The following is a 27,265-nucleotide window of genomic DNA, read 5'->3' on the forward strand; positions in this document are numbered from 1 at the left end:
AGATGATGGACTGAACTGTGCTTAATGAGATTTACAAAGCTTGAAATATTATCTTTTAACCTAACATTGCTTTAAGCCTCACCTTTACTGCAGGAATGGTCTGCGGTGTTCACGGTGTCCGGTCGTGTTATCAGTTGAAAAAGAAAAATACTCTTCCTTTTTCTTGTACTGCTCTATTACAAACTATGTTGTTTTGGTCAGAAAGTTTTAAAAGGTATTGTAAACACATGGTTGATATTATTTTGGGGGAACAAACTAAAGCAGATTCTCCTGTTTACGCAAGTCAGCAAAAAGAGAGAAAAGAAACACTCAACGTGTGCACACACTTAGATCTAAACAAGATGCAGGAATAGATGAACCAACTCAGACTTTGATCGAGAAAAATGTTGTGACAATGTGTGTTTGTGCGCGCTTAGATGCCTGTGTGTGTGTGTGTGTGTGCAGTTTGAGGCTTCATCAGTACTAAGTGGCAAATAAATCACAGTGTTGCTACTGTAGGGCTGTGCTCCCTCTCTGTGTGAACCATTAATCTGAGAAACAACCCCCACCTTCCGCTTCTCTGTTATATCAGACAGGGGTGTGGCTGTGACGCGCAGAAATACTTCAATAAAAACATCTTAAAAAACACAAACAGCTCCCGCCTCTCTGTGATGTGTCTGGGCTTCTGTAGCTCAGTGGCTTGGAAAGCAGGCTGAGGTAGACATATGACCTTTCCCACAATTTCCCACCACGAGCCGGAGCCGGGCATATCAATGCTTTATTTCCCTGCTTTCCGTGTCCCCTGTCATCAGTTCGGACACTAGGTGATGACTGATGGCCTGATTGGCTGGTGATATCACAGACGGTGTGCGGTGTCCCCAGATGGCAGCGCCAGCTGTGTCAATAGCCAAGAGATGCCCTCAATCTTTACTTGGACTGAGAATGTAGACAGTTATGTTTAATTATGAGCGGTCGCGAAACGTGTAGATGCAGGTGGGGGTTAGGATGCACGCATGGACACACGGCTCATGTTTCAGCATGTGTAAAAAAGAAGCAGGAAAGCACAAAACAGACGGAAAAGGATAAAACTCATTAGCATAGCGTAGAAGAGACACTTACAGAATACGCACACACACACACACGCGCGCACACCCACACACACGCACACACACCTACACACACACACAGGCTAGTTGGAAACAATCATTCACATGGTTACACACAATTTCCTCCATTCAACAGCCACTCTCCCAACTTTTTCTACCTTTTCACCAGGAACAACACAGGCATGCATCCACACTTGCAGAACTCAACACAAAGAAACATTCCCATTTTGCATTTCTGTGTTTTACTTTAAGAGTCTTCTCTTGTTTGGAAGCCAATGAGGGAGCAAGAGGTGCATGACGTCTGCAACTTTTCACTCTCTCTCACAGTTACTTCTCTTCACTTACTTTACAGCATATTTAACAGTTCTTTCTCAACTCAGGTGCACTTCCACGCGGAGACGAAAACAACACAATGAAAATGTAAAGCACCACATAAATCTATCAGGATGGTAATTTAATTTAATTTCCTGCTGGCTGCTTTCTTTTTCCACAGTGTAATACCAGGAGTTGGTTCTCCAAGAGCAGAGGGAAAAGGCTGAGGGGGAACTTTTTGCCTGGATAGTCTTTTTTCAGAGAAAAGGAGATCTCATTAACTTATTGATTAATTGTGTAATGTAGTCTTTTGGTTGTTTTTTTTCCTCTCATTTCCCATGTGGATTTCAGGGCAGCTTTCCAGCCTTGCTTCTGGATTGCTGTGGAGAAGCGGGCAACAGTTGCAGGAATTTGCAATGTGCAAAGATTATAAGAACATTTTTCAGCATCTGTTTATGCACCTAAAATCTTTTGATTCTCAACTAACATGTGGAAATCAGAGACAATAGTTCACTCACTGCCAATGACCTTAAAGACAAAATGTCCTCCCATTCCAGAGCGAGAAGATGTAAAAATTAACACGTAAATTAGCCCTTTTAGCCATATCTCGCTGAAATGATAATGAAAATGTTTTATGCCACAGCAATGTCAGACAGAGAGGAACCCCATCTATTTGAAGTTAAGTTTAGGCAGATTCGCCTATTCATTGATTTTTTTTTTGTGGAACTTAACTCTAAATTTCATCCACCATCATCTGTTTAACCAGGGTGGTGTCCTGGGGGCAGCAGTCTAGGAGGAAGGCCCAGACCTCCCTCTTCCCACCTGGGCCGGCTCCTCTGAGGGAAACCTAAAGTGTTTCCAGGTCAGTTGAGAAACTTTGTCCATCCAGAGTGTCCTGGGTCCTTCTGAGTCTCCTGCTTTATATTATAAACCCAGAGAATGCTTAGTGTTTTCCCTGGATCTGTAAATGTCTATAGATCATGTTATTAACCCCTTCATGCATAGTGGTCACTACAGTGGACAGCTGTCTAAAAGCCATTTTCTTGTGCTTCTTGTGGATTTTTATCTTCAGACCACTGAAGTGGACACAAATGCATCATAAAATAAACGGTAACACTTTATTTGAAGGGGGGTGAATAAGACTGTCATGACACCATCATAAACATGACATAACACCTGTCATGAACATGAATAAGCCTTCATGAATATTTATGACTGTTGTCATAAAGTGTCATTCGGTAAATTATGACACTTTTAATACAAAGTTGACATTATTCAAAATGTCTTTGTTATGACAACTTGACATTAACCAATAAATCATTACTGTTTAAACTTTACCTTTAATAACAAAGTTACCTAATTTTTAAAGTGCAATCAGTAATACTTTTATAACAAATTTATATCAGTAATGATTTCTTGGTTAATGTCAAGTTGTCATAACAAAGACATTTTGAATAATGTCAACTTTGTATTAAAAGTGTCATAATTTACCGAATGACGCTTTATGACAACAGTCATACATATTCATGAAGACTTATTCATGTTCATGACAGGTGTTATGTCATGTTTATGATGGTGTCATGACAGTCTTATTCACCCCCCTTCAAATAAAGTGTTACCAATTAAACTACTGGCCATTAGCTGCAAATGCAAGAAATTATTTTTGTTAAATCCAATATGGCCGACAGACCAAAAGCATGCCAACCAACCTGATCCCTCCTTCTACTGTAGACGACTCTAGCAGGTAAAAGAAATATTGTGACATCAGATAACCCCTAAAGAACAATACTACTGATGTATTTTTTGAATAACAACTGTGTATTTGGAGAAAATTACAATTGATCACCTAAAAAAATAAAATAATAAAAAAAATGTTTACAAAATTTTTTCCTACCTTTTTTTAATGCCTTAAGAAAATAACAAAAATGGGGGAAAAAATCTTGACACAAAGGATCATAATTCATGCATGAAACGGTTAATATTAAGTTATTAATATGAAGAACAACACTCCCAAAAACTCTCAATGTCATTAAATTCAGTAGCAAATAGTTTTTTTTCTCAGTGTCTGCTATTCTAGCAATGCAGATGTTGGGCAATTCACAAGAGATTCGGAACAGAACTTACATCTGTTTAAATGTCTACAGAATCGTGTTTATTTTTTTATTTTTATTTTACAGTTTTTGTCACAAGTGGTTATTTATGCTTTGAAATTCATGGATAGGGTGCCTGTCTCCTAGGTCTCTAAGCTGCTGTCTCTCAGACATTTCTCCTATTATATGGCAATTTACCCTCACTAGATAAATTGCCATATAAATCATGAAATGAACTCCCATTCGAGCTAGAGACTGAGGAACGCATTGATGTCTGAGTTTGGTGTAACGACATCAGTCTTTTGCAACTGAAAAGCAAAGTAAATAAATAAGAAAGATGACGTATTTGCCTTTATACTTTTGACAACCATGTTCCAGAATGGGCATATAAATTTACAAGATCATACCTAGCAGCACAGAGCAGCATTTTGCCTAAATATCAACATGAACAAATTTGGTTGAAAATCATTCATTCATGTCAAGATGGAAATTTTTACACTCACACACTTGCTTTAAAGGATCCCAGTATTTTCTCAAAGCAATTAGCATTACACGGCACGATAACTTACTCGCCAACCATTCATACAAATTAAAGCCTGAATATATCATGTATGCTTGTGCGTGGCCAAAATTTCAATGTGGCTTGTGTTGTGTTTATGTTTACTGCACCTCCCTCGAACAGATGGAAAGATGTTGAGCTAATTACTAGCAGAGTCTTGGGGAGTCAGCCACGGGGGCGGAAGGCCTGCTGAGTGGGTGGTGGTATGCCTTCTTGCCCCTCCTTTTCACCAAATCTTACTCACAAACACCAGCAAACAGACAAGGACGCACATTTAAGAAAACCCACATTCTGAGTATGCTGAGATTATTTTGGCGTAAAAGACAAAATGCACCATACACATATGAAAAAAAAAAAGGTTGATGTGTCAACACTTGAACACACATTCAAAAACACACGCATGCATGAAGATATGCAAGACATCGCCATCGCAACCGAAGGATAAAGGTGCTGTTGTAGCCTGGCAACAGGTTTCTCTGGCACCCACGCACTTAAAGGCAGCCAGAGCTCCAATGATCTCTCAGTGACTGCCTACCTCGTCCTGGAGTCAAACACCCTGTTCCACTCCCCAAAACCGCAAAGTGAGAAGAGGAACATAACAATTAATGGAGCAAAAGACAAGGACAGGTTCGATGTCAATGTTGACATATACTGTGACCTTCTCCTTTATGTGCTCTGTGTCATAGGGCTGAGGGAAAATGTACCAAACTAAGAACTGTTTAAAGTGCTGTACATATATTGGTAGAAATGGCAACGAGTGGTCAAGTCTTGTCTCCACTGCCTCATTAAGACTCCGTGACCCTGCCACTCTCTTAAAACTACTGCATGTAGCTGCTACCTCAAAAGCTCACAATAGCTCATTAACAAGAAAAAAGGCAAAGAAGAAAGACAGAATTTGAGATAGAGATCTGTAGAAAGACACAGAGGCAGAGACAGAAAGAAGAATGAGGGTAACAGCTCTAATATTGTCATTCAGGCGTCTCTGCTCCATGATTGTACTCTACCGGAGAAGGCCTCGCTTTCACAACTCGTGCACAGGAGAGATAAGAACACCATTAACATGAAAGGATCTTAATTGAGAGGGGATGCTTCATGGAACGCGGATGAGCCGGGGAGTGCAGGGAGAAACCTTGTTCCACTGCGATAAAACAACCCACACCAAAGAGTGGGGGCTTCAAAAGGCCCATCAGCCTGGGTTGGGGAAAGCCTGGATTTTTCCATCTTAATCCAGAGGAAGGGAAATCAAAAGCAAGAAAGAAAAATAAGAAACAAGAGATGGGATGACATTCATTTCAATAAAAAAAGAAAACAATATGAAAGCAAGAGAAGTCTATTGTTTCATTGCAAACATTCTACAGCAACTGAAGAGGAGGAATACATCTTGGCTTGTGTGTTTATAAAGGTATATGCGCTTTTGTATTTCTGCCTGCCTACGTAAAAAATATAAATAGCAGATGAATGAGTGTCAAGAGAGAGATATCTGTATGTTAGCTGGTGTAAGTTCATCAGTATGCATGCAGAATGAGTGAAATGAGCTGTGAGTCTGAGGGCATCGGCTGCATATTCATGCTGTTTATTATGTGCGTAATGCATATTGGAATTTGTTGAGCGTATCCTCACATATGTCTGCGTGGTTTTAAGAGTGCATGAAACACCTGGGAGTCAGATCTGCGCGTTTCATTCTTGCTCCGCCGAATTCTGCAGATTCGAGATGCGATTAAATTCTTGTGCACTTTGCTGTGCGGGGGCAGTTGCCCTGGCAGTGGCACAGTGATGGATAGCGTGGTGTGCCAGTCATTAGGCTGCCTCCTGGCCTCTGGCACCGAGGTTGCACTCTTAAACACTGCCCTCCCCCACCTGTCCCCAAACACCCCCTGCTCATTTCAAGGTCAACTGCATCCGTGGTGCTGTAGGTTCACCGCCACAAGTCACAAGACTTCTTCATTTTTGTAGGGAGCGTTTATTGCTCAGTGCCCAGGGGAGTGTTTTGGAGTGTGGGGGTGGCTGGCTGGTGCAGTGCCTCGTGCCAACACACAGTAACAGAGTCATCCACATGCGGAGCATCAGCACACATGCACAGAGGCTCGCACGAGAACTGTGGTAAACAAAACTGCATGTCAAACCTTCCAAAAAAAGCAACAAACAGCCTGAAGCTCCAGTTGAGGAGGAGGGAGGCAGAGCAAACCCCTGTTTGAACCCATTTCTTTCAGGGTCGCCTGTGACAATCTCTTTGTTTAAATGTTCCCAGTTTAAAATATAAGACGCCCTAATTGGAGTGTGGAGCCTATACGTTAAAGCTTATTGCAACGGTTTCCCTCTGCTCCACTCAGCTCTGCGCCAACAACAACAACTCAGCTAAGCTACTACAATGCCTGGGGTTACTATCAGGCCAGTGGTAAGAGATTAGTCTCCGACATATTTTAGGGTAGCCAGTTTATTAGGTATATCTTGCTAGTGCCAGGTTGGATTCGTCTTATGCCTTCAGAACTAATTCTGAACTAGGTTTTTGTGGAATATCCTCATCAATTTGTCAGAAACATTCCTCAGGTAGGCTGTCGTGTTTAAACAATTCTCAGCTTGTACTTATGGGCCAAGGATTTCACATGTTGTTGAGAAGGTACTTTGCATACCTTGGTTGTAACAAGTGGTTATTTGACTTACTGTTGCCTTTCTGTCAAGTGATAGATATACATGTCCACACAGCTGCCTGTGACTGTAAATATTCTCACTTTTGGACCCATATCTGAAAATCCAGGGATGGTTTTGACCAAAATAAAAAGTTTCTCAGACTAATCCGTCTGATGTCAGCAACCGTGCCTCATTCAAAGTGATTTAAACCTCTTTTCTTCATTGTGTTACCCATTTTAAAATTGGTCTTCATAATGAGATGGCTAAGCACACCGAGTTGCTGCCATGCTATTGGGTGATTTACTTTTTTCGTTTACAAGCAATTAGACAGCTGTACCTAATAAAGTGCGTGGTGAAAGCATAACAATGAGTGGTCTTTCCATCAGTCCAGTGGTAAGTGATTGCACTTACAGAAGTTTTATAAGGTATAATACCTCAATGTCTGTGAATGATGTGGCAGGACAGGAAACAAAGCAGAGGCTGTGATTCATAGAGTATTTATACTCCACCTCTTTTCTTTCACCACCTCGTGTACGGGGTGGGAGACACGAAAGGCATTGCTTGGAACTTTTGAGGAACAGGAAGAGGCCAACATGTTTGAATGTGTTTCATTGGAAGCCAGGGGCTGAGGCCTGTGATGTTTAATTCAGCAGCACATAATCACTCCGATGGAGCTGAGAGTGGGGCTTTAAATAACTCAGCTTAGAGGGGCAGAACTGTTTCACTCTGTGTGGGGTAATGCAAGGCAACGTGTGCATGTATGCGTGTGTGTGTGCGTGCAATTGCAAATGTGTAATTGTGTTTTTATGCGAGAGCCTTTTGCAATTCTTGCGTGTTGGTGAGAGCACAAGTGAGAGGGCTCCACTATTTTTGTGAGTGGTCCTTCTTAGAGTTGAAATATGTTATTCGGGTAACACACCGCAGTAAAAGGTGTGCGTTTGTTGCTGTGCCAAGCGTCTCAGCGCATTACAATAAAAGTGCAAAGGGCCAGCGCTCGCAGACCTGAATATGGAGGAGCTTTTCGGACACCAAACGGCCAGGCAGTAAGTCAGGCGGTAAGGTGGGCAGTGAGGCATTGGAGGCCCTTTAGCTGCCACAACTCAACTCACAGTTTACAACCTACTTATTCATCCTAAGGCCCTTACAGACCTCACTGGCTTCTCTATTAGTTGTGGTGGTCCCAAGTGAGAGGCCAGGCAGTCCAGGGGCAAACTAAGAAAGGGCCATCACAAGCCCATCCAGCTGCCATAATGGCCTTAACACAGCCCATGGCACTGATCCTAACACTCAGTGACTGAACAGGTGATACTGACTCGCGCAGGAGTGAAAGGAGGTAAAGCAAGTCATTAAATCAACTGCACAGCCTCCCTTCATATCCATTTTGTTTTGTCTCAAAATAACCTCTCACCCTCTTTCAGTTGCTTGCCCCCTCATTTTCATCTCTTCCTCTTAGGGCAAAGTGCATTTCATTTAGTGGAGGAAACACAGCAAATGCCATTTCTCTCTCTCTCTCCCTCCATCAGCTCTCCCTCTTCTGCTCTCACTCCCTTTCATATCAGCGCTGAGTCTGATTTGTTTGTGTGCGTTGTCGGTTTCCCCTGTGCCAGTCGACAAGGCATGCTATTTATGTGCCTCTGCCCATGTCTGTGAGCGAATCAGGACTTCACAGGAACAGCCCAGGGAGTGAGATGTGCTGGTGCATTTCTAAACAGGGAGTCGCAGGGAGGACTGAAGTGTGTCCAGTTATGAGATAGGCCAACTTGGCCACTATCTGCTTCTGCATTACCTCACTGAACAATAATAGATAAGGGAGCTTGTTGGCATCAACGGCGAAGACGGAGACTGTAACTGAAAGCTCACCTGGTCACCAAGAACATAAATACGGAGATATGCAGATATCTGTACTCACAGGAAACGCTTGAGGGAACTGGAACACAATGGTTGTGTAGCGATAGAATTATGGACACATTTTCAAAGATGTGCAAAAAGGATTAGAATAAATTCATGTTGTGATGCAGCAGCATAATCTCACAGAAAATACCAAGAATACAACCTTTAATTGGAGAACATTTATTTTGTGGGAAACAAATCAACGTTTAGAAATAATAATTTTTAACAAAATCACCAGCGCTGTTGCTGGTACCCCTGCTGACAACACTTTGTACATTTCTTCTGCCCGTGGGACACACTCAATCTTCTCCAATAACAATTCACATGCTTGGGGCATACAGAAAACAGGGTCTCTGCCAAATCCTCTCTGCACAATCTCTCTAGATAACCGAGACTCCTGGGTCCTCCTGTGTGATCTGATTTGTTCTCGTCAGCTAAAGCTTTCTAGAGCATTTGGATGGATGTGGCATCTGATGAACCAGTTCTGAGTTGATTTTGCCATATGTTTATATTCTTGAAAGATCCAAAGGCATCTTCAGATTACTACTCGAGGTCACAAGATGTGTAAAACAAGATGCATTTTTTTTTTTATCTATTTTGAAACTATAAGTTAATGGTGTCCTGAAAACTTCACATTAGAGGTTAGAGTGGTTATTGTGCCAATAGAAATATGTTGACTGAATTGAGTTTGCAAGACTTCTTAGTGATTTTTTTCTACCAGTTGTGGCTATACGCCTATTTATCTTAACCGTCCTCCCACTTTACCAAAACAATGGGCTCAACTTACCCAACCCACCACCCAACCACCCTGTTTGGGTGGAGGGTTAAAAATTAAAGAGATGAAATGAAATTAGATTAAGTCTTAACCTCGTCTGAGTTAATGTCCCGGTAGAGTTTAGCAAACTCAGAAACATGGTGACCTTCAGCTGCCTTTTCTAGCTGTTGTCAGCTAACAGTGTCTGGTCTTGGTCTGTGTGGCCATTGGTCTTTTTCAGACAGTTTTAAGAAATGCTGTGTGAAATCATGCTACTCCAATAAAATATTAATTTTACTGATTTCACACATCTTCAGCGAGGGCACCACCAAATCTATTTGGTCAAAACTCCTCTGCTGAGGCTGTGTACGCTGTCAAATGTGTTGAAGGGCTCATTATCATTACTGGACTGAATATTGGAGCAAACCCTGAGCTCAGCTTTGGCAAGACCTCTCTGGAGATACACACACACACACACACGCGCGCGCACGCACGCACACATGCACACCATATAAATGGGTAATCAAACGTCTGCCCTTGTGGGGGGAAAAAAAAAGCTCAAATAGTTTCTAAGCAACCGATAGTGTATATTGGTTCCAGATGAAAAATGAAAAATAAAGCCAGCATGTGTGGTTGTGAGCGTGACAGAATAAAAGAATGAGGTTGAGATAAACAGTGCATATTAGAGAGAGATAGAAGCATTTATGGGATGAAGTACAGAGTGGTCAAAGATAAGAGGCTGTTTTATTTGGATATGAAAAGAGAAGGAGAAAAAAAAGGCTCTGCCAATCTGATCGACAAACTGCAGCTCCCCAGCTCCTCCACAGGGGCAGTGTTGACTGCGGGTTGAGTCGAAATCCACAGATAGTTAGGGGACATGGGAACGCGTGATCAAATCACAGCTCAGACAGAGATCATCACGGGAATAAATAAGTAGCTTACACCCTGTTGCAAATGTGTAACACTGCAGGGGAAGAGATTATGCAAGAATAAAGGCAGAGGCTGCAGGAAACAGCCTAAAACGCAATCCTGCTCATCACCACAGGTTCAAATGCAATACACAAGGGTCTACCCTTTAACACAGAGACAGGTAGAAACTGAGATTAGTAAATATGTTAAAAGAGTGGCGTGCAAAGAGGCGAAGAAGTTTTCTGAACATTTCTGTGTTCTGTAGCTAAAACAAAAACAAGCCTGCTTTAAACATGATTCAACAAACAGAAAGAGTTGCATTTTGTTTGTTTATCTGTGCGCGAGCGTGTGAAATGTGAGAAGCCAAACAGCGTGTAATAACGTCTCTGTGTGTGTGTGTGTGTGTGTGTGTGTGTGTTTCCCCGAGATACAAAATTGTGATCACATGTGTGCATGTTTTTGTACATCTGTCAAAAGGAAAAAAAAAAGTATGTTGTGTGAGAGCTAGTAAGAAGAGTGCTATCTCAAGTCAGCAGCTGCCACGGAAAGGCTTCCCAAAACAAGCACCGGGCCGTGACAGAGACAGAGCAACCGCAGCCTTCTGGTGGTGTAATAGGAAATTAATTGAGACCATCAATATGGTATTAATCATTAAAGCACAGGTGCTGAGGTGGCACTTTGCTGATTGCTCTACTGTTGGCAGCACTTATATACACAAAGAGTGAAAGTTTAACCTGCTGTTTCGCAAAGAAAATGCAGTAGGGGGCAAATTGAGAAAAGTAGAGACAAAAGGTGTGATCTCTCACTTTAAGCTAAGAGCCAGACTGTTCTGTCACCTATAGAACATGTCATGATTGGTTACTTTGCTATTTTGTCATTATTTAATACAGTTAGGATCCCCAAAAAACGCTTCCACGCGCACACGGCTCTGATGACATTATTGTGAGGTGACTGATCAGCGCACCTTTTGGCTACATGCATTTGTTTTTCCTTCATTATAATTCCACTCATATTCTGTACAGCTGCAGCACGGTGTGAGAACACGGGGAGGAGTTCAGGAACAATGCATAGAAGCAGAACCAGGCTTGGTTGGAACGGTCAGATTTTATTAGCAAAGATTTTCAGCAATCGTTTTGAGCCAAGTTGTTCTAAAACCCATTTACTGCAGTTAATACATCCCATTAAGATGAACTTCAAGTCCCAATGATTTTTCTTGCAGAACTGCCGCTCCGTTTGTACTCCCACCAAAAATGATCGTCCTTCAGACCGTCTCACAACTTACCGCTAAACTGTTTGTTTCTCTGCACCGATGTGCTGCAAATATCCTGTGGTGTTTTTTTTTAAAAGTTCAATACACATGAACACGATGTATATACAGAATTTAAAGTTATCCCACTCAGTTGTACATCAGCATGTTATGTACAGTAAATTACTATTATTCATGTTTTTGTTAATCTTGTTTTTTTATACACTATTTTACACTTATGGAAATCTTTGTGAACTAATAAACATGTGAATTGTTCTTCTAACCTCACCATGTTGGCACCTGCAGAATGACCTATATATGGGTTCAGAAATATTTCCAATTCAAACAGCCATAATGGTAAAAAAAAAAAATCGTTAGTCTCCTCAAGTGATTCTCCAGTAGATTCATGTCAGAGGTTTGTCTTCTTCCACTCATATGCGATTGCATACACGACATAAATGTGCCCAGTTTTATCTGTGTGTGTTATAAGCAGACACTATTCCACTTAGGGATAAAGTTAGACATGTATTCAAAAACAGGAATGTTATCTGGGTAAGCTGAAGAAGTCTGAGTTTTCCTATTAGTGGAAAAGGTTTTTGAGACCAGCCTCCTGTGATACCGTTGACCACAACACAAACAAAGCAGAATTACCAGATATTTTCTTTGGGGCGCTTTTGAAAAACTTTGGATTTTGTGAAATCTATCCTTTTATTGCCCAGCTGTTGTTATTCCGGCAGTGTACATTTATTAATGAAAAAAATTAATAAATAAAAGAATACACCAGTGGATGGTGTTTTCAAAGGCCCTCAGGTCAGGGCTTACACAGAGAAACACAAATTCTTCACCAGATTTCAACTTCCTTAAACACTCACTCAGAAATGTAAAACTACGGGGCTACTCTTAAAGACACTCGTATCAGAAAATGTCAGGTAAACTTCCCTGCAAGCCATGTTTCTAACAACATCTAATCCTTCGTGAGGCAAAACACATGGAGGACTGGAGTGCCGGCGTTAATCAGTCAGAGGAGAGCCAAATTGCAGCAACTACATTAAGCTGTTAAGCACACCACGTCTCCAAATTGTTGAAGGTGCCTTACTGAGACGAATGTTTCTTCTCATGAATAATACATCACACACATATTCACAGATAAAACCGGGCACACCTATGTTGTGTGTGCGAGCACGTGTGAACGGAAGAACACACGAAACCTCGCATCCGTCTCATTGACACAGATTGACAGCTGAGCAGGACGGCGAATCGCAGAGTGGCAGAGTTCAACGCTTTCTTCAGGCGGAGTAAAGTCCGGCATCAGCCGGCCTCCCAAGGCATCCCGCAGCAAAGCACCTCTCCAAGTCTGTCAGTGTCAAGGCTGAGCTTATGAAATGTTTATGATTCAGGAACTGTAGATAAGATGGAGATTGATCTGGATCGAAAGGCAAATAAGACTGCCAAAACTCGGAGTCAGCTGAAAAGCAGGCAGGAAGAATGGAGCAGAGGAGGAAGAGAGGAGACTAAGAGGAAAAAATGCATTAACTCAGGGGTCTATCCCTGAGAGAGTGCAAAGTAATAAATACTTCCTCTCAACTCGCTCTGTACTGGACTTACAGAACAAACGTTGACAGATCATCTCGATGAGCTGCTTGGTGCCGTTTGTCAGAGAGCATGTTTGAGCTTTTCCTTTGTTTGATTGCTGTCATACTTGACACATGCAGTTTGTGACGACTGGAAGTTTTATTCTTCTGTGACGCGTTTGGAAAGCAGCAGGTCGACAACGCCGTTTTCACAAACAGCAGGTGAAATTCTCTGCCCAAGGAAGCTTAGGATTTTGCTGCAATCTTTCTTTGTGGAGTTTCGTGTTCTCCCCGTGGGCATGCAGGTTCTATCATGGTGCTCTGGCTTCCTCTCACAGTTCAAAGCATGCATGTTGGTCTCTCTAAATGGCCCCCAGTAGCGAGTGAAGTGATTTAGAGAGACCAACATGCATGATTTTTAGACTGGCAGAGCACTTAAAAAAAACAACCCACCAAATATTACCAAGTATTTTCATCTAGTTTCTATTGCAAATATTTTAGAACACTTGAAATAATACAAAACTTTCAAAATGTTTCATTAATATATAGAAGCTTGTTTTAAATCAATAATTCTTTAATATTAATTAAATGTACTAGAGCCACTGGCAGATAATTTCACATTTTTCCCCAGTTTGAAGTGAAATAATCTGCCAGTCGATCTAATATGTTTTTATCAATATTTAGGAATTAATGGACTTAAACCAAGCTGGTATATCTTACTGAAATGTTACTTGTAAGTTAGTTTCAACTTATCTCTAATGTATTAAGATATATGCACTACAAACTAGATAAATACTTGGTAGGATATGGTGTTAAAACCAACATGCATGAAGAAAACTCCATGAAGTGCTTCAGTCTTTCTGTTATTTGAACAGAAAGACTGAACACACTGTCTCCACATTGAAGGATAGTGGTGGCAGCATTATGCCGAGGAGGCACTTTTCTCCGGCCTGTAAAATCTAATAAAACACACAGAATTTAGGAATTTTAATGGAACAGCGTTTAAGGGGTACGGACACTTCTGCACAGCTCTGCTTCTGTTTGAGAAGAACAATGAAGTAAGACTTTTACAAAAGCAAACATGTCAGATAGAAGAGGCACATTTCCATAGCCACTTGTCTGACGGAGATAATTGGACTTCAATTGAGAAAAAGGAGGACTTGACTGTCTTCAGAACCCCGGTGCCGGCACATCGGCTTTAATTTAAGGCCTCTAACACCCTAGCAGAATGAGAAGGGATGTCATCAAATGGAGCGTTTTTCAAAGGCCAGAAGTATGTGTATGCATGCATTCATTTGTGTATTTGTGTGTCTGCAGCTGGGCCAGATAGAGGGATAAGACCCTTTGATGAATCTCCCAGTGGCCCTGGCCAGCTTGCAGGAGCGGAACAGAGAAGAGGCCACCAGAGAGTTAGGGTCCAAGCTGTAGGGCTTGTTTTCTCCCTCCCTCTCTCAGTCAGCCTTCCCTTTACCTCCTCTGATCAATACTAGTTTCTAATCACTGAGGACAGCATGGTAGTCCCCTCGTTCTCTCATCTCCTCTCTCAGTTTTTCTTCTCACTTTTACAACCTCTGTCTCCACCACACTATTGCCAGCTAGCATAAATTAGACGCACTGGCTTTCTTTCCCTCTCCCTGCGTACGTGCCTATACGTGTCCCCCTTTTCAGCCAGGCGCTTCTCTGCCGGTGTTTTTCTGCATATTTGTGAAAGGGAATCAGTTAAAGTCTCTGTAAATGCACGAGCAGGCTTATACAAGGCTGCTAAAGTGTTTGCATGTGTCTGTGTGCAACAAGATAAGAGAATTTCCCTTAGAAAAGCAACACAAACATAAACCCCAGTGAATAATGTGCAGCATGCATAAACTTGAATAATAACACGTCCTCTCATTTTGGTGGCTTTATCCTAGTTATCTAATTGCCTATGTGTTTTTTCCCCCCCTTTAATAAACTAATGAATGTTGTCGTGTGGAGGTCTGGAATCATATAGGCTGCTTTAAATCCCCCACACTGCATCAGAACAGCTGAATAATTTGTAGAAGAAATAATTACGGGGCAGAAGAGCAGGCATCAATCCTGGAACACCGACGGTGCCCTCGCTGGAAACTACCTCACCCATAAGCCAAGGCTCCATTAGGTATTGTCTGGGGCCTGCAGGCTAATTTGTTTGCATCAATAATACATTCAAAGGATTTATCTAACTTGCAAATGAGCGTTCGTTTACTGGTTCAAGAGGCAAGGAGGAGGGTAGGCAGCAGGAGAGTAGGTGTGAACAGCTGAAGCAGCTGGTTGGGGCTATCTGGGACGCAGTTAACTCTTTATGGGGCTACAGAATGGTGGTCCATATTTAGCTGTTTGGTTATATTTAAATGTGTTTGCTTCTGACACTCAGCGGGAACAGCCACAGTTTATGTAGGGCAGGGACGGGGCCAGGTGTGAGCGGCCAGCACTTGGAACGACATTAGAAATGAACCGGAGTCCCACTGCAGTCACAACGCATTACCTGCTGCACCAAATGCTCTCTGATCAAACGCCAAAACGACCAACGACAAAGACGAGCGCAGGTCCGTGTCTCTCTTAGAAGAAACCGGTGGGGACATTAGTTAGACACGGTGGGTTGTCTTCAGGGGACGTTTGGATCCCCTGGTGGTGGACCCCTTTGATCTCTCGGCTGTCGTTGGGCCGGGTTGGAAGGGTGAGGAGCAGGTCATAGCAGAACCAAGTGAGCAAGAGAGAAAAAGACCAGAGAGACAAGAGATTGGAGAGGAGGAAGGAAGGAAGCTGGCCACGAACATATGCTGCCTCTCGGTGCCAAGCCTCGCTGGCTCAGGCAACCCACACATACGCTGCACTGCTGCTGCTGTTAGCACTCAGGCCCTCTCCAACACATACACCATGGCACTACTTAGTCAAACAAAGCTGGAGAGATGACTCTGGAAAGAGACAGGGTCTCCCCAGTCTCAGCACTGCCAGGACAGGGTGGCAGAACACAGTCTGATCACGCATACACACACACACACACACACACACACACACATGAATGAACAGAAAGAGAGCGCGAGCGGTGGCTAACAATCCCAGAAATTTGTGACGACTCTGATGTTGGTCAACACACACAACACTGTTGGATAAACTGTGATATGAACTGAGAAACTTTTATAGGCTCCTAATATGCTGGCTTCTTTCACTTTGATGAATTATTGGTGCAGGCTGCGAAATATTAATTTGTTCATGCCAGACTTTAGAACAGAGCATTACAGTGGGAAATGAAAAATACATTTTGTGTGCTTTTTTTTTTTTTTGCCTACTATGAACTTGAAATACAGTGAAATCATTACTTTCTGGTGTATCGGGAACGAGATACTAAACGAAGAAGTTTAGATTCTCACTTCAGCCACTGTTTGTGATGAAAAAATGATATTATGAATATATGTATACATTTAGGCAGGAATGACGATGAGTGTATGCACAGTGGGCCTGGAAATTCTCCACATTTTACGTAAAAATCAGACACTGTTACTTCATCAGGATTTTACGTGATAGACCGTCATAATTTAATCTCTATAAAAAGTACATGGATCTATTTTGTGAAGGCTGCAAAAAACAACCTTCAGTGTCGTTTTAACAGCTGCAGAAAAAGTTAAAAAGTTGGAGGAGTAGCAGAGATCCAAAGCTCAGACGGTGTTAATCTCAGCAATCACTTGAGAACAATGTGAAAGACTGCTCTGGTCATATGAAGCTAAACTTTACCTATAAAATATATGAAAAATGCTGCGTGGCAGATCACTGCGACAAAGTGAGAAGTTAAATTGGTGTAAATACTTTTGCACAACCCCTTAAAACTCGTAAAATCACGGGATGTTAATAATTTGTCATATATTTTATAATTAACTGACTAAAGTTTTGCACAGTGGCATTTAACTCAAATTAATCTGACTTTGAGGTTGCGTAATATATTTGTAAAATAATAACTGTAATGAACTGCTGCTTTGTGGCTGCGAGGGATCCGATGAAATCTTCCCTCTGAACGGCCTCCAAACAAAGCTCGACACAGCTCCATACTGGGATTTAAATCAAGGGGATAAAGTGAGAACGCAAACCAAATCACATTCAATTTGCCTGCTGACACACGCAGACGTAACACAACTGGCACGCACAAACACCGATTTGTGTTCAGACTCCTTGCGAGCCCACTCGCGTTGTAAACTCGCACAAGAATGCAGACGCACACAAACACCCGGAGACGCCGAGATATACGATAACAAATGCTTGTATAACACAAAAATCAAATTCAGGGTTCATCTTGCAATCTGAGCCTCGCCAACTCAATTCCGCTCGGCTGCCTGGGCACCGTGTGCTCCACGGCTTTTCCATGTGAACGAATGGGGTCAGTATCGTCACATAAACATCATCCGTTGCTCTCGCTTCCCTCTCTCCTCCCCCTTCCCTCTGTGAATGGATGCTGAGCACTGGTGCATATCTACACAGGGATGGCAAGGGCACCAAGGAGAGAAAATCAATACTATATCTCACCACTAAGCACAATCCCAACCAAAAGCAGCTGGAGTTTGCAGGTTGCTCCATAAACTGGACGGCTTCATCTGCCTGGCCACTGTGTCGCTGGATTGCTACAGTAATGCACTACAGCACAATGGCCTGGGCCAGAACCTGCCAGACACAGAGGTACACACACACACATAAAAAAAAAAAAAAAGTACTCGCACATACACAGAGACAAACAGCATACTCCCAGGGGCTTGGGAATTGCAACAGCAATGAGAAAAACTCTCGAGAGGCAGGAGCAGAGTTGACAAATACACTCTCCTTCCGTCACATCCAAGGAAAAATACTTCTGGACCATTTAGCCCACCCTGACTGCGCCCGTGTACGGCCACATGTGCACGCACACACACACACATTTTTGCCGACAACTCACATGTATACATACAAACACAGAGATGGCCCCCGAAAATACCTGTTCTAAAAATAGCAGATGGGAAACAGAAGTGGGGCTATTATTATTGCACACACGTCCTGCCTGGTCCCACCAAGGAAGGGGAAGAGACTAATGATTTTCCTGGTGCAAGCAATTAAAAAACTATTTGTCACCTGCCAGGCTGCATATGACGTTAGGAGCCTTGGCAGAGGAGCAATGCCATGTAGAGGAAACACACACACACACACACACACACACACACACACACACACGCACGCTAAAGTGAGTTGCACCATAACGTGAGGTAGAGGGATAAAAGGACGTCTTGTGAAACAGGTAAAGCTCGAGAGTTCAACGAAAACAGGCAGGAGGAGAAGAGGGGATGAAGCAAGGATGGAGGAGACGAGTTTCATAAGAGGAGGACAGCGTGGGGGTGAAAGGCTGATTTATTTGGGCAGGTCAATACAGGCCAGTCAGAACCTCAGACAGCACACTGCCATCAGGAAGTCATGCAATATTTAAAACGCAGCCAGTAAAAGTCACTCTCCTGCTGCTCGGCTCCTGGCTAAAACAGAAATATATATTTTCCTGACTACTCTCGAATGTTAACAACACAAACACAGAGAAAGTTCTCCCACATAACTGTAAATTATACTGTGTCTACATCCAACTTTTTTGGCCTCCTGAACAAAAAAAACAAAAAAAAAAAAAACATGAACTTTTTCTTACTGAGCTGCTAAAATCTCAGTTGAATATTTTTAGGGAAAAGAAAAATAAACTAAAAGCTGGGAAAAAAAATAAGAAGTTACATTTTGAAGAAAATCAACAGTTTTGCAGTGCCTTGCAAAAGTGTTAATGCCCCTTGAACTTTTCATATCTTGCCATGGGACAACCACAAACTTGAGCATATTTTAGGGAGATTTTATGTGTAAGACAGACAGAAATCACAAAATACACATAGTTTGGCAAATTTTTTTATATAAAATTTTGAATTTCAGCACTTTGTAGAGCTTTGTCTGTCTTTTTCAGCTTTCCACATTTCACAATTGAACAAATTCTTTGCAGAACAGCTCAATCTGAGCCAGACTGGATTTAGAGCATTTGTAAACATCGACTATGTCACAGATTCTCAGTTATGTAAAAGTCTGGGCCTTAAATGCAGTTTGATCATTTCGTTGCAGCTCTGGGACATCGTCTTGTGGGAAGGTGAATCTCCTTCTCAGTCTCAGGTTTTTTGCTAACAGAATAATGCTGGATTTAACTCTTATTTAAAACCACAGCATGACGCTCCCACCACCATGTTTCACAGTGGGCATGGTGTACTCAGAGTATTACCATTACACAAGACATATTGCATGGAGGCTACAAGCTACCTTCTTTATATTTGTTGTGTCCTCCTCAACATAACTTGTAGCAACTTGCAAATGGGAATCCTGACTGATCCTGGTTTTCTAGCTGTAGAGAAATTTGGAAACCTTTTCCTGTGCATGTTTTAAAAATGTCCTCTCTGCTAGAATCTCTGTATTAGGCTGCATATTTGGCAAACAGAAAAATAAAACAGCATTAGCTGAATTTTAGACAAAGTCTGTTGAGGACCCAAAATGATTTTCACTGTTGCTCTGCTGCGCCCCGTTGAAGTGCGGCGGGAGGCGGATTTATCATCTCCACAACGCACGAGGGTTAGGATTCCCACACGAGGGGCGCTGAGGCTGTCTAAAACAGCCCACAATTTATAAAGAAATGCACCATGATTCTGCTGCACCAGGCCAATATTCAGCTCTGGGGCAATGAAAAGAAAACAAAAACTATATAAATTTATAAAGTGCGAGGAGAGTCCTGAATATTGTTAAAGCGCTGCGGTTCAGAGACGTTCCCTGATCTGGCTTCAAGTGGCCGCCCGGCCGCAGTAATTTACGAGGCAGCTCGTTAACACCGGGTGATTTGCGCTGCTCATTTGCTCCTGCTCATCTCGACCAAATGATATCATCTTCTACTTCTAATCTTCTAATTCTAATCGCCGTTCTTCGAGCACCCCTGCCACCTCTTGTTTTCCTCCCCTCCCGCCATATCACTTCTCCCAGCCTCTACCTTCCTCTCTCTCTCTCTCTCTCTCTCTCTCTCTCTCTCTCTCCTCCTCCTCCTCGCTGGCTTGCGTGGGCGTATTTTGAGACGGGGGAGAGCAGACGGAGATGGGAGCAGAGCCGTTCCACTGAAGTGTGCGTGCGCGTTTGCGTTCGGTATGGCATGTACTCCCTTCAAAAAAAAAAAAAAAAAAAAGACTAAAAGAAGTGTGGTTTGACTCTGAAGGCTGAACGTGTGCTCACAGTTACTTTTTCCACCACCCCCTGCTGAGAGAGAAGGAGTGGGGGTCAAAAAGGAGAGGGTGTTTTTTTCTTTATTTTTCCTTTTTGAAACTTGCAGAGAGGAGATAGCTCGGTAATGTAGAGGAGATAAGTCTGGTTTTGCAAAATAGAGACAGATGGAGAGGTGGGATGGTGGGTGGGTTGACCAGGAGAAAGGGTAAAGAGAAAGCGTCAACCAGCAGCAAAAGCAGCAAATATTGCAGTTTTAAATCGAAGACAGTGTTTTGGAATCATAATGAAAAACTGCGGAGCCCTGCTGGACTTCACTCTCACTTCAGCTGCTAAATTGATTGAACCACATTGGCTGAATTTTAGTTTTTTTTCTTATATCATTCATATATCTCTTTATCTGTAATCCAGAGAGAAATCAGCCTCTTTCAAAGCAAAACGAAGCAAACCTCCCCCAGAGACACAGATTTTCACAATGAAAATTGCCAATTATAGAAATTTCAATCAGAGCTGTGTTAAAGTGGTGGCTGGTTAAAGGGGAATTGAGATCGATAACTGACTGAATGCAGAGTGGCTTCAACGACTCCCGTCTCGCATCAAAGGGAGCTTTCATACCAACTCCTCTCTGCTCGTCTTAATTGTTGCCCAACACTTCCCCGTCTCCCACCCTCACCTCCATCCCGCCTTTCCCTGCCTCATCCGTCCCTCACATCCAAGTGATTGTGTCGGTATGTCGGGCCTCATCCACGACTAATTGGGGCTCAGAGGAGTAATCAGGGCAGGACAAATCAGACAGTTCTGGTCATTAGCTGTGACCAGTATTCTCTGGGAAGCTGGGAGACACGTGCGCGGCTCTGCCATCACGCCTGAGCCTGCAGAAATGACACAGGCAGCCTAAAGGCTGGACGTGAGTAGGAAGCGGCGCAGGTTTGTGACACTGATTTTTCGTTGCTTTTTGACACAAATAAATAAAGCAAAAGTAAAGGCCCGGTAGAGAGTGAGAGGGAAAAAAAAGTTATATTTTCTCACAAAATATTCAACACATAAGGTTTTAAGTGCTGAATCAACGTTAATCAGAGCATGATTGTGGCAAGAAAGACTTTTAAATTGTTTTATATTAGGAAAAACAAGAAGTGTGGGTTGCCACTTTACTTTGAGTATATAAATATAGAGTAAATGAAACCAATTGTTATCCAAAGTCAGCTAATGATTTAATAGATTTTAACTCTGTGTAGATTTTCTCAGAGTAAAAGTGCATTCAGAAATCATATTTTCTGAATTGCTGGTTGGGAAACCAACAAGGAAATCAAATTCGCCATCCAGTCCCCAGTTCAGCATTTTACATCTCATCTAAGCACATAAAACACAGCCAAATACAGCCAATATAAACTATTTACTCACACTTTTGATTGTCTGAATCTGACTAAAACAGTGGCACACATCAGTAGTGTAGTGAAAACCCATTAAAGACCATGTTCCTTTAGCGTTTGAAGTCATTAAATAGAGAAAAATACGTTGATATTTAAATTTATTGGTGATAGATAAAAAAAAAATCTCACTGATTTTCTGATGTGCAACTAACATCATATGTCTTTTCTTCAACTCCCAAGACAAATCAAGCGTTAAGTCCCATTGACTGTTTGGCTTTCCAGTCAAATGTGACCAGTATGTGTGCCAGTCATGTTACCATGATCACACCATTCCCACAGTGAAACACAGGGATGGTAGGATGATGCTGTGGGCGTGCTTGTCCTTAGTAAGAACAGGGAAACTGTTCTGGATTCTTAGCACAGAGGATTGGTCTTCACTGACACTTTCCATACAATCTGACTGTTCTTAAGCTTTGGTTGCAAAGAATGTACAAAAATGTAAGAATCCATTTTACTGCTAAACCTACAGCAAAATGCTCCAAAATATAGTTGAAGTTGTAACTGACAGCAAAAGTTGATTGTAAAAAGTACTGGCTTTAGGGTGACTGGAGTCAGGCATACATTATTTTCAGAGTGAGAAATTTTGAAAACCATATTTCAGTTTCTTTCTACTTCACAAATATATAATATATCCCCAGTTATTTCAATAAAATAAACTCACAAAATGTGGAAAATTTCTGGAGAATTAATCTTTATATATATATATGAACAAAATATTATAATTTTTATTTATTTATTTATTTGTACTTTTACAGTCGATCTGATCTCAGACATGTGATTTCAGCTCTGCATCCATTTGATCCTGCCCGTAAACCCAAAGCAGAGACGAACACCATGTAAAGTATTGGGGTCAATAACAATATTGAAGTCACAAAATGTAAACATGTCGATGTCTCCTCTTTCTGAGAGCGGGAGCAGGACTCTGGAGCAGGATGAATGTCAATTCGCCTTGCTGGCAGAGCCTTAACCTTTCAGGAGAGCTGAATTATTTAAGCACCACATACCTGTTGTGGGACTCTGTTTCTCCATCTGGACCGAGGCCGGTTAGGAGGCTGCACGAGCCTTTGGCCACGCAAGCCTCCTTGGCTGCAGAGGGAAAATGGCAAGACAAATGCGGCGGGGGATTTGTGATAATTGGCCGTGCTGGTGGGCCAGGCAACAAGCCTACAGAAAAGGTCGCGGGCACTAAGGAACAGATCAGGCTGCCACAAAGAGAGAAGGCTCAGCGTGCCTCCAGAGGTTTGCTCAACTTCTCTCTCGTTCATTGTATCGAAAGAGGGTGCATCAGCTGGGGGGCTCGCAATTAAGCAGGAGAGTGACCTTCTGTTTGTTTGGAAGACAGAAGCCTCAAAGTCACCGTTTCTGAGTAGAAACCAACTTAAAACTTGTATAATCTATTTAAAAGTGCTCAGAGAGGAATTAAAAAAGAAAAAGAAAACTACATGTAGCTACAGCGGGTGGAAATAGGGTAACGTTTGCATGATGGCACAAAAAGAGAGGAAGAGGGAGACAGTGGAGCCACGGGGACGTGGCTCACACCCCAACGTGCTCCTGAAACAGCTGTTCTCCTCATGGTGGAGAGAGAAGGGGATGCCAAGAGCAGCGTGGTGCTGAGAGCCTCCATGGTCTCCCGCCGTAGTGAGCTCCAAAGTCTGATACACAAAGACAAGGAGGTGCACACGCTGACAGGTAGGCAAACACACGCACTCTCCCAGTGCAGGTGAGTGCTCAGTCCGGCATCGAGGACTGAATTTAGCAGTAACGTTGGCTAAAGTCAAATTCATACACTATGAATCTGAACTCCGACTCCGTCGAGGCGCATTTCCATTTGATACAAACAACAGCCTGCATAGCTAAAGGCAATTATATTTCTACAGCCTCCGTTTGCCCCGAGGTTGCAGACAGCCAGTCAGAACCTCACCAGGCTTTACCGGCTCTCCACCCGCTCAGTGAAATCAACAGAATGGTGCCCAGGCTCATCCATGATTTATCTCGGTGAAATATTCATTATGTTGCCTTGCATAGTCTGGACGCATCTGATGTGCATCTGGACCTGACAGCTCTGCTCCGTCATCACACATCACCTGAACCGTTCTGAGTCAGGCACCTGTCTTCCAGCGCTCGGCGCAGAAGCAACTCAACTGAGCTGAAAGAATAGAGGACTCTGATAGTTATAAAATATCCATCTGTCTGCCTTTAGCCTGCAGGCACGGGCCGCTGTGGATATCCTGCCCGCGCACCTTAACGATGGACCCGCACAGCAGAGCAGCTTCTCAACATTTCTCATTCAATTAGGCAGACGAGAGAGGCCTCCGTCTTTACTAGAGCCGAGGCGTGAAGCATGATGAGTACACGTGTTGGTCCCTGTACATGATCTGCCGGCTGCACTGGCTTCAGGTAGTTTGATAAAGTAATACAGCCTCAAAGTAAAAAAAAAAAAAAAAAGGAGAGGAGAGGAAAAAGTGAACAGTGCTTCAGCACCACGGACAGCTCAGCTTAAAGTGCTAAGGGCTCTCCTTAATCGCAAAGTTATCATTCTGCCTGTCCAATTAGGTAACCTTTGAATTAGTCTATAAATTAAAATTGCTGAAATATTGTGTAATAGTGCCGAAATGATCAGGGGGACAACAGTGACAAGTCATTTTCCAACATAACACTAATTCAAGTAGTTCCAAAGTCATTATAGTCCAAAGGACTAATGTAATAGGAAAAATGTAACTGCGGTGAATGATGGTATTAATAATGTATTCATGTGAGACAGAGACTAGAGCAAAGTGGCCTAAGCTGCGAGGGGTAAGAGGGAGAAAGTGATAGCTCTGAAGAAACAAGGTCGTCAGCATTCCCTCCTGCCTTACGAGTCATTTCATTATCTCGCTCCTCTCTCCTCCTCTTTAAAAGTGGGGGAAGTGGGGAGAGGCTATTGACCCCTCTCTGTGTTTGAGTCAGGCTGCGGGACAAATGAAGTTTTCTCTCAGACCCCCTCCGTAATCATATCATAATTATCCCCCACCTCCGTGGCCCCGCGGGCCAGCACAAAACTCCACTGTCTGATTTGATGGAGAGCCACAAGCGGGAAATTACATTCGATTAGCACTAAACAAGAGAAAGGGACAATCGAATCAATCAGAGGCACCTGGACGGTGTTTTTTTTTTTCCTTTACCTGCGATCCCGATAAATCACGACATCATCAAAAAGTTCATCTGTCATTAATATCAATTAAGAATGTAAACTCTAACAGATTGATTACACACAGACTGATACATTTCAAGAATTTAAGGAAACTCAAATATCTGTTTCTCAAAAAATGTGAACGTTACATAAAAGCAGTAAAAAAACCAAAAACAAATGAGTTTTAATGTCAAATTCCAGCCTTGCTTCAGATTTCTTTAACGGTGAGTGGAAGCTCCGATGCTTCAGCACCTTTTTCTACAAGGTTTTTTCCTTCCACACAACTTTTTATATAGTCCAGCACTCTGAACAGCCGGCTCGTTTGGAAATCAACCTCATAGTTTATGCTCCTTGTAGACAGTGTCACTCACTGTCTGTCACAATTTGGACATAATATTACATGTCTGTATTAAAAATTACCTTCTGTGGTTTTATGCAATATAATATTTTTAAAGAAACTTTTTTTTTTATAAATAAAAATTAGAATTGAATTTCTGAAGTAAATTAACTCTTTTCGGATGTTCTGCGCCTGTATATTTAATACATTCCTGTTTAAAAGTAGCTTTTTATGCACATTACAGCTTTAAATTTGTATATTTAAAGATAAAATATATGATTTTTTACGATGTTGACTGTATTTAAGAGCGATCTGCAGAAACCCACTTCTTAGCAGCCATTTGGATTCATTCTTGGTAACCTCGGGTAACTGCAGTGGCTCTTTTCCCCCCCAGTCTTAGTCATTTGCTGGAATGGGCCAGAGATTCTGAAGGGATCTAATGCCATCGGGAGGTGGAAGTGGTGCGGGGGGATGGAGGGATGAGCAGATTGAGAGTGAGAGGTGAAAAGAACATAAGAAAATGAACGGGCTGAGAGGAGACCCCCCTCGCAGGTCTTTATTCCTGTCCCCTGTCTCATTACCCAGGCTTTGACTCAATAAAGAGTGGATAAGGAGTGGATAAAGAGGCACACACACCCCTGGTTAACCGCCCCTCCCTTGATCCATAGAATACTTTTCCTAACTTCCCTCTGTCCGTCCTGTTTCTCCCTTCTTTACATACTTTTTTCCTTCAATCTTTAAAATCTACCTCCCTAACTCTCCTTCCTTTGTGTTTTTTTTTCCCAGGCTAACTTTTTGAAAGTTAAGTCCATGTGACTCCCATTCACAGCCTGCCTCTACCCTCTCTGTCCTCTGCGTTCCCTCCCTGTCGGTGCTGTGTAATAGGAGTTATTTTCATCCCTTTCGCTCTGTGACTGCCGGATGGCTGAATATTTACATTTTTCACTCACTGCTGACCTTTCCCTGTTGCCGCTCTGGGAGCTCCAGTCTCCTTGCCGCTCTGATGTTGACAGACTACTGCCTGCAAATCTCATATGGACACAGCAAATGGTACACAGGGACTTAGGAACAGTGAGGGTTCAGAGCTCTGAGGAATATGGAAAAAGAGAGAAAGCGAGGGGAAAAAAAGAGACTGTAGCTGAGGAGAGCGGTGGAGGTGTCCAGCTGCAGGAATCTGCACCTCCAGTATGAAAACTACTGGGCTTCTTGTTCCTGGCACACATCGCCTGAACGGAGATGTAAGTCAGGCTTTCCTAGAAAGCAACACACCGAAGAAAATGCTTGTTTGGGAGATTTTATTTGGCATCAGAGGTTGCTTTTGTCTTTAAATAAATAGCTGTGCACATATGCAGCAACTCCGGGATTTGGCAGATACATAGGAAGATTCACTAAGCAGTGAGGGAGGCGAGAGCCAAGGATTCATGAAGCAGTTTCTATCTGATCCTGCATGGGAGTGGGAGGAAAACAATCTAAGCGAACTCTTCAAACTTTAATGACTGCGTGCGCGGGTTTTTGTCTAACAGTGAAAGGTTGAAAATGAAGGATGTAGTGAGTGACCCTGAGTGACCCCAACGTTTGTTGCACAGGGTGTGAAAGTGTGTTTTTTTTGTTTTTGAGTGTCTGAATGTCCCTGTGCAGTTTGTGTAAAACAAAACTTTGGCTCGGCTCCCTGTAAAACGGCTCCTGTCACGCCTCTCCAGAATGAACTAAACAGCAGGTTCACATGTTTTCAAATTGTAAAATAATATTTTCGTTCTCAGATTTGAGCTGACAACTACATTTTCCACTGTTACCCTGAAAATATATATATATTTTTTCACATTACTGTTACGTGTTTTTAATGGGAAAATGAAGTGCGAGAAATATGAACACGATTTGATGTTTGTAGTGTTTTGTCAGCACAGTGACACACCTTGAACTTTTCTCACATTTGATCAAATTGTAACCTCTAACTTCCATGTATTTCAGTGGAATTTAATGAGACACATCAAAGCAAATACATGTGAAGCAGAGAGAACATTTTCAGTTTACAGGCAAAAA

At 42.4% G+C, this 27,265-nt stretch overlaps 1 protein-coding gene across 1 annotated transcript in view; it reads right to left on the reverse strand.

The window, feature by feature from the left end:
* Positions 1–27,265, reverse strand: part of camta1a (calmodulin binding transcription activator 1a) — a 155,922-nt gene that overhangs the window by 30,396 nt on the left and 98,261 nt on the right. Inside the window, exons 4-6 of the mRNA XM_088007524.1 lie at positions 23,257–23,371; positions 22,724–22,805; positions 21,988–22,072 (exon numbers count right to left, since the gene is read on the reverse strand). Of these exons, the coding sequence (XP_087863650.1) occupies positions 21,988–22,072; positions 22,724–22,805; positions 23,257–23,371 (282 nt within the window). The remainder of the gene's footprint in view (positions 1–21,987; positions 22,073–22,723; positions 22,806–23,256; positions 23,372–27,265) is intronic.

The sequence above is a fragment of the Poecilia mexicana genome, unplaced genomic scaffold, assembly GCF_051168715.1.
Source record: "Poecilia mexicana isolate PSO_F unplaced genomic scaffold, ASM5116871v1 scaffold_7, whole genome shotgun sequence".
Classification (NCBI taxonomy): domain Eukaryota; kingdom Metazoa; phylum Chordata; class Actinopteri; order Cyprinodontiformes; family Poeciliidae; genus Poecilia; species Poecilia mexicana.